The 7,437-nt window shown below is 54.1% G+C and overlaps 1 protein-coding gene across 1 annotated transcript; it reads left to right on the plus strand.

The window, feature by feature from the left end:
* Positions 1 to 4,415: 4,415 nt before the first annotated feature.
* HTR6 (5-hydroxytryptamine receptor 6) lies at positions 4,416 to 7,437 on the plus strand. The gene is made up of 3 exons (XM_008927285.2): positions 4,416 to 5,148; positions 6,618 to 6,776; positions 7,033 to 7,437. Exons 1-3 carry the CDS (start codon positions 4,417 to 4,419, stop codon positions 7,432 to 7,434), a joined length of 1,293 nt encoding a protein of 430 aa, XP_008925533.1. The 5' UTR covers position 4,416; the 3' UTR covers positions 7,435 to 7,437.

Raw genomic sequence — 7,437 nt, forward strand, 5'->3', positions numbered from 1 at the left:
GTGCTCTGATGCCTGTCTGGTTTTTGGCAGTGCTGACACCAGGACACCAGCCAGGACAGACAGGAGGGGCCAGGCCAGGGCAGAACTGTGGCTCCTGCAGCTTTCTGCTGCATTCCATTTGGGAGGAGGAGGGAGAGCTGCTGAAAGGAAAACTGACCCCAAATCTTCAGCATGTGTTGTGCATGTGGGCACGGGGAACTGCACGTCAGCTGTGGCCCAGGCGCGGTGTCGCTGCAGCCGGGAGGTTTTCAGGCTGTCAGGTCCCACTTGTGTGGGAAGTGCGTGGGATCTGTGGGATCACACAACCTTCACCAGCTCTGTTGCCACTAGGTGACAGTCTTGATCCAGCGTGTTTCATCCAGATGTTCAGGGCCTGGGGGAGCTCTTCTGGAGCAGATGAAGGAGAACTTGGACATAGGCTGGACATCCCTCTGTGGGTGAGGAAGGGCTGGGTGCCTTGGCTGAAACCAGTGGGCTCTTTCCCAAAGGGGTTTGGATCAAGCATTCCCTGAGCACCCTCGCAAACCTCTGGTCCCACTGATGCCAGGCCAGTGTGGATGTGCCCTCAGAAGCAATCAGTGATGCTCCCTGGTCTGAGTCTGACCTTGGGGAAGGTCTCATCATCTCCCAGAGGGGCCAGAGGCTGTGCTGTGCCAGCAACCAGCTCTTATTGCCTCTCTTTGAGTGCCGATCTTATTTCCTCCCTCCTTGAGTCCAGCTCTTATTGCCCCTCTTGTTGAGGCTCTGGGGGCTCTGCGCAGGTTTGGAAAGCAGCTCTCTGAACTTTGGGAAGTGGGAGAGGGTTTGCATTAAGGCGGCAAATGCTACAGTGACAGGCTAAACAGGAAGGACCTGGCAGGGCTGGAGGTGTCCTGTCTGTTAACATAATGTTTTCATGCTGTGAAGTGTCTTCCCAAGGAAGAGCCAAGAAGAGGTGGAGAAACCCGTGGCGGTCACTGAGCACGATCATGTGGCCTTTTACGAGTGTACAGTGGAAACAGGCTGGATTTAGCAGGGGGCTGTTCCTGTAAACTCCGGGAGCTGCAGTCCAAGGTGTTTGAAATGGGATGTCTCCACCTCCTTTCAACACAAGCTGAGCTTCAGCAAAGGTAGGCAGTGATGGACTGTTGTGCAGATGAAAACACAAATCTTTTCAAGGTAGTTAGCCAGGCTCTGCCCAAAATCAAACCTAGGGACCATCCCAGTTAAAGGACGGAATGAGGCTGCTGCATTAATCCCTGGACTGCCTGGATGTCCTCACTGATGTCTCTCAGCATCCCAGTTTGACTCTCTCTGTCTCACCAGCCCTTTGTGTTTTACCATGTTGACACTTGGGTGTCTGGTTTTGCTTTCCCTGCTAGTGGTACTGGAGAGCAGAGCCGGTGGAAGCCATGATCCCTGCAGATGTGTCTAGAAATGTAGCACAGGGAGAAAGCACAGACAGGCCAGGAGAGCCGCTGGCGTGGAGAAGCTTTTGCAGGGATAATGGTAGGATTTGGACCTCATTTCAAGGCAGGTTTTTAAAAACCCATTTTGCTTCAATGAGTTCAGATTCACTTCCCCAGCAAGCACATCCAAACCAGGAGCAGAAAACCTCCCACTTGAGGAGGAAACACTCCTGAAAGGTTAGGCACAGGTTACCCTGAGAAGCTGTGGTTGCCCCATCCCTGGGAGTGTCCAAGGCCAGGTTGGACAGGACTTGGAACAACCTGATATAGTGAAAGGTGTACCTGCCCATGGAATGGGATGGGGTTTAAGGTCCCTTCCAACCCAAACCATTCTGTGATTCCAATCCCCTTCTCAGAAGCAAAAGCTCTGGAGGCACACTGAGATGCTCCTAAAGTTGGGGTGCAGCCAGGCTGAGAAGGAAGCCTGGACTTGCCCTCTGGCATCACTTCCTCACTGAGCACCAGCATGGATCCAGCTGGGATAAGTCCTGCTGCCTTCACTTATCCCACCTGGGGATGCTGCTGCAGGGTGGGCTGAGGGTGGTGTTTCTCTCTTCTCCCGGCAACAGATGGGCTGAGGAAGTGAGGGTTTCCTGGTGCAAATGCTTTTCCAAAGAAACCTCCTGCTGCGATCAGAGTGTTGCGTGTGCTGCTCTGCCCTGGGATCCCTGCCAGGACACAGGGATGCAGAGGTGGCTGGGGAGGTTTGGCTGGGAGCATCCAAGGAGAGCGTCCTGGGCAAGCAGAAGGAGGGCAGAGCTTTTCTTGGTACCAGCGACAGCAACTGTTTCTCAGAGAGCACTTTGGCACAGGGTATCTATGGGCTTTGTCTCTGTGCAGGGTGAACCCTGCCTTGCATCTCCCCCATCCTTTGCTCAGAGGTGGTTTCCAGGCCTGAAATGCTTGTTCAGCCACTGGGAAAAATATGACAAAGTTATTGAAAAGGTGATTAGAAAAGTAGGACTTGCTAAAGAGACTGATTTCTGTCCTTGAGTGGGTGACAGGGCAGCACAGACAGCACTGGGGTGCAGTGGGATGGGGTGAGGGGGTGTGTGTGATGCACAGCTGGCACTCCCCACACATCTGCAGCACAACTTCCCAAAGGAAGCATGTTAAGGAAAGCTTTGGTGGTGTCTTGGGGAGGGCAGCAGCTGGCAGTGCCTGGCCCTGTGAGCACAGGGGTGGGTGCCAGGGGCCCAGCAGAGACACACATACGGCTCTAGTTTGTGCTGGAGCCAGTGCCCTCAGCTCTGGTCAACTCCCAACAGAAATCACAGATATTTGTTGGGAAAAACCCACCTTTGGGCAGCTGGGTAATTAAAAAATCCCAATCAATCCCTTCACAGCACCCCAAGGTGTTGGCTCTGATGTGTGGAGGTGGTAGCACAGGATACTGATGGCACTTGGAGACTCAGGGGTGGAGCCACCAGCAGGACCCACTGGGTCCTCTCACACGTTGCCTTCCACTTGCCAAAGGGCAAGTTGCCGTGGATGCATGCAGGATTGTCCCTCAGACAAGGATCTGGGCTACCCAAGGTCAGCCCAAAAAACCCTGAAGCAGAGGGGCCAGCCCTCTGGCTGTCCCAGCACCAGTGCAGCCTTTCCCCTTGGCTCTGCCCCTCCATTCCTGGCTGCAGATTGTGGGAACGTCATCCAGTTTTGTGATGCCTCTACTTGCTTCCTGAGGCCTCATGTGCAGGTTTTGTTGATTTTTTTTTTTATTTGGTTTTGCAAAATTTTGCTTTTTATTACCCAATGTGGAGGATGGAGCCTGGCACTAGGAGCTGCTGATCAAGCAGAGGATGGAGCCTGGCACTTGGGCTTGGCCACTGACCTGCTGGCCTAGCTGCGTGGGGGCTCCAGTGCTGGCACAGATGGCAGGATGGCAGGAATGGCAGGGATGGCAGGGAAAGCAGAGAACAGGGCTGTTTCTTTAAGGCAAAAAAGAGAACTCTCGGGCTGGCACTTTGTGTAGTTTAGCCCAGATCCCTGTTTTAATTAGCGTTTCATTTCATCTCCTCCTCTCCCTCTCCAGCCCCACCTCCTTGGAATCAGCATTTCTGCATCCTTTCCTGTGCATTGCAGAGCAGCAGGTGGAAGTCTGGCTGGCACCTGCACACACTCACACACACTCACACACACACCCTGCAGGCTGGACGCACCTCTGCCGCGGGAGAGAACCCTTCCCACACTCCGGATCTTCCTCCTGCCGAGCGAGCTGGGCTGGAAGCATCCCGGTCTTTGCCTCAAGCTGCTCTGCCTCCCCTCGCCGGCTCTGGCTGCAGCACCAGCATCACCCGGACACGGAGGACCTCGGGAGGCCCCGGGGAGAGAGCTCTGCAGGGAGCCAAGCCCAGCTGGGGGGGTAAGAGCTGAGCCTCGGGGGGCTGGAGCATCCCCAGTATCTGGGACGTCCTGGAGTCCAGATCATCCCCAACATCCAGGGTATCCTGGGTACGGAACATCCCTGGCATCTGGAGTATCCTGGGATCCAGAGCATCCCCAGCATCTGAAGTATCCTGAGTGCAGAGCATCTGGAGTATCCAGAGCATCCCAGGGGCTTATTATTCCCTGGTCCAGTGCATCCAGAGCATCAGAGAATCCATAACATCCTGTCATCCCTGGCATCTCGAGTATCCTGCCATCCAGCACATCCCCAGCATCCAGCAGCAGCGTCCAGGGACATCCCAGAGCAGGGGCATTTGCAGGGACGAGGCACTGCCTGGCTGTGAGTAACGGGGAGGGAACCTTGCTTCTGCTGATCGGCTCCTGGGAATGTCACTCTGCCCTGAGTGCCAGTGAAGAGAGAGAGCAGGGGAAGAGAGGGAGAGGAGGAGGAGGAAAGGAGAGGAGAGAGGAGGACAGACACAGAGCAGACAGGTGGTCGTTCTTCCCCTGGATCCAGCTCTGGCGATGATCACGTAGCACAGGTCACGCCAGAGAAGGTCCCCCCAACCCCAAAGCTCCCATGGAGGGTGACCTGGGGGCCCCCAATTCCAGCATGCTGGGGGAGCACTCACTGCTTGTGGGGAGCAGCTGGGTGGCCGCTTTCCTGTGCTTCATCATCCTGCTGACCACGGCGGGGAACTTCCTCCTCATCCTCCTCATCGTCACTCAGCGCTCCCTCCGCAACACCTCCAACTACTTCCTGGTGTCCCTGTTCATGTCGGACCTTATGGTGGGGCTGGTGGTGATGCCCCCAGCCATGCTCAACCAGCTCTATGGGCACTGGGTGCTGCGGAGGGACTTCTGCTCCCTCTGGGCCTCCTTCGACGTCATGTGCTGCAGTGCCTCTATCCTCAACCTCTGCATCATCAGCCTGGACAGGTACCTGCTCATCATCTCCCCACTCAAGTACAAGCTGCGCATGACCTCCTGCAGGGCCCTCTGGCTCATCCTGGCCACCTGGACCGTGGCTGCACTGGCCTCCTTCCTGCCCATCAAGATGGGATGGCACAAGCTGGAGTTCGAGGAGCTCTCCCTGAACGTCACCTCGTGGGGGGACGAAGACCAGTGCCGGCTGGTGGTCAGTTTGCCATACGCCCTGGTCGCCTCTTGCCTCACCTTCTTCCTCCCATCTGCTGCCATCTCCTTCACCTACTGCCGCATCCTCCTGGCTGCCCGCAAGCAGGCGGTGCAGGTGGCTTCCCTCACCTCCAACGTGACCACCACCACCACTACTGATGACACCATGCCACAGGTAAGGTGTCCGCAGGGACCTTGTTTTTTGCAGACCTTGTTTTTTGCACAGTTTGGGTGCCTGGGGTGTTTCTGCCTTCTGGACAGCCTTAGAACCAGAGCTGGCTTTGGCAACTAGACCACAGGGCAACATCCACCTTGCTGACGCCCTCTGAAGTGCCCTTTGTCTGTCCCACCAATGGAGAGATGCTCTGGAGCACACAAACAGTATGAGCAGAAGCAGAGAAATTATAAGATTCAGGCAAAAATGCTCAGTGATGCAAAATAAAGGCACTTTAGCCCCCCTCTTGGCTGGCATCATCCCTGAGGGTTTTAATCTTATATCTGATTTTCCACTTGTAAATCTTGACTGTGGTGGGTGTGAGACATATGGGGGAGAAGGATTTCAACTAATAGCAAATGCCAAATTCTGGAGAGCATCTTATTTTGAACAGAAGCTTCTATTTTTGTTACCTGGTTAATGGGAACTGCCAAACCCCTCCTTGTGCAATCACTGGTTTCATGTGTGGGTTTTATAACCAAAACGTGGCTGCACTTGTTTGTATTTCTTCAGCTCTAATTCCCTGTAATAGGCTTTATTGACCACATATCCTACAGGGAAAAGGCAAACTTAATTGTCTTTAAATACCTTGATTTAGTTTGTTCACTCTAAGAGCAGAGACAGGACTCTGCCCAGCTCTCCCACATGATGCACCAAACGGTCAAAAGGAAAAGGACAATCAAAGAATAAACAGACAATATCATAAAGTGTTTATTTTCTCCCTGGATATCAGGTCTTTGGAGTCCACAAACACACTCAGGGGATCAGGGGATGCTCAGGGGCTTTGTCATGTTGTGGAAAACCAGCATCCGCCACCTGTCTTTCAGCCAAGGCAAGTGGCCCAAAAGGTTTCTTGGAGCCCCAAATTGGCTGAAAACAAGGTGTCAACCAGGGAACCCTCAAATTTCATCTTTTAACCAGATTTTTGCTCTCTTTTTGGGCAAGAAGCTGAGTGGCAAAGGAGCATCGTTTGATTACAGTGGAGGGCTGAGATAATCAGTTCATTTTAGATTGCGGGGGGGATGGAGGGCTGAGTTATGGTGTTTGTAGGCTGAAATGTTTCACATCCTGCTTTTATAAATGTAGTTAGTTTGTTGCTGTAATCAGCAGCTGGAGCTGCCTCTTTAGGGCTTTGTCTTCACCAAAACATGAGCTGGGTTTTTCTATAAAGAACAGCCTAGTGAGAACCTCCTATTTTACAGTAAAAAAAATAAGGTAATGTTGAGGGTTTCTATTGTTTCCTCTCCCTAATTTGCAGTTTAGGGCCTGTGGTGCATGCCCTGCTCCTGTCTCTTGGAGAAGGGAATTAATGGCAGGGTTTTTTCAGGATTTGGAGCACCTAACCTCACTTTTCTTTGGCAGAGGCTGGCACTGGTGCTGGCAGCTCCAGTCTGGGGAGGCTCATCACCATTCCCTGTCTCCTGCTACAGATTCCCTGTGTCCCAAGCCAGCCCATGGCCGGCAGTGAGAGCAGGAGGTTCACCAACAAGCACAGTAAGAAGGCACTGAAGGCCAGTCTGACCCTGGGCATTCTCCTGGGCATGTTCTTCGTGGCCTGGCTCCCCTTCTTCATTACCAATGTGACGCAGGTAAGAACCTGTGGGGGTTTTGTGTTGGGTTTTGAAAAGCTTTTCACTCGAGATCCAGCTGGGTTCAATCTGAAGGTCTCGCTGGAACACCTCTGGGAGCAAAGATGCAACTTCCCCAGGGAGCAACAGCAAGGAAAAACCCTTCAAAAGGGATTTGGAGGTTTCCTTTGAAAGGGGAATGTTGGTGTGCCTGGGAAACTGCTCTGGATAGGGGCTGAGGTGGGAGACACTGCTAATCCCTGCTGTGCCCCCCCAGGCTGTCTGTGGCTGTGTCCCAGCCGGATTCTTCGATGTGCTCACCTGGCTGGGATACTGCAACAGCACCATGAACCCCATCATCTACCCGCTCTTCATGAGGGACTTCAAGAGAGCCATGGGCAAATTCCTGCCCTGCTGCCGGCGCTCGGGGGAGCCCCGGCCCAGCGCCATATCCTTCTCCATGAGGAACTCCAACAGCGGAGCCCGTGCCGCCACGTCCCTCAAGAACATCCTCACCTTGCAGGCTGAGACTGACTCAGTTGACTCTGGGGCACTGGGGAATGATCCCAACCTGCTGCCAGCCCCCCTGACCTCCCACGCCCCCTCTATCAGCCTGTGGGACGCAGAGCCCCCAGACGCGGAGCCGCAGGTTGGGCAGCTCGGCACCCCTGTGGCCTGAGTG

The sequence above is a fragment of the Manacus vitellinus genome, unplaced genomic scaffold (assembly GCF_001715985.3).
Source record: "Manacus vitellinus isolate BGI_N305 unplaced genomic scaffold, ASM171598v3 scaffold_92_pilon, whole genome shotgun sequence".
NCBI lineage: Eukaryota > Metazoa > Chordata > Aves > Passeriformes > Pipridae > Manacus > Manacus vitellinus.

What these genes read in the sequence shown, in the direction of transcription:
- HTR6 (XM_008927285.2), top strand. Translation starts at nt 4,417, where the DNA reads ATGGAGGGTGACCTGGGGGCCCCCAATTCCAGCATGCTGGGGGAGCAC. An exon ending in CTGATGACACCATGCCACAG is followed by an intron (nt 5,149 to 6,617) that starts GTAAGGTGTCCG and finishes CTCCTGCTACAG; the next exon opens with ATTCCCTGTGTCCCAAGCCA. An exon ending in TCATTACCAATGTGACGCAG is followed by an intron (nt 6,777 to 7,032) that starts GTAAGAACCTGT and finishes GTGCCCCCCCAG; the next exon opens with GCTGTCTGTGGCTGTGTCCC.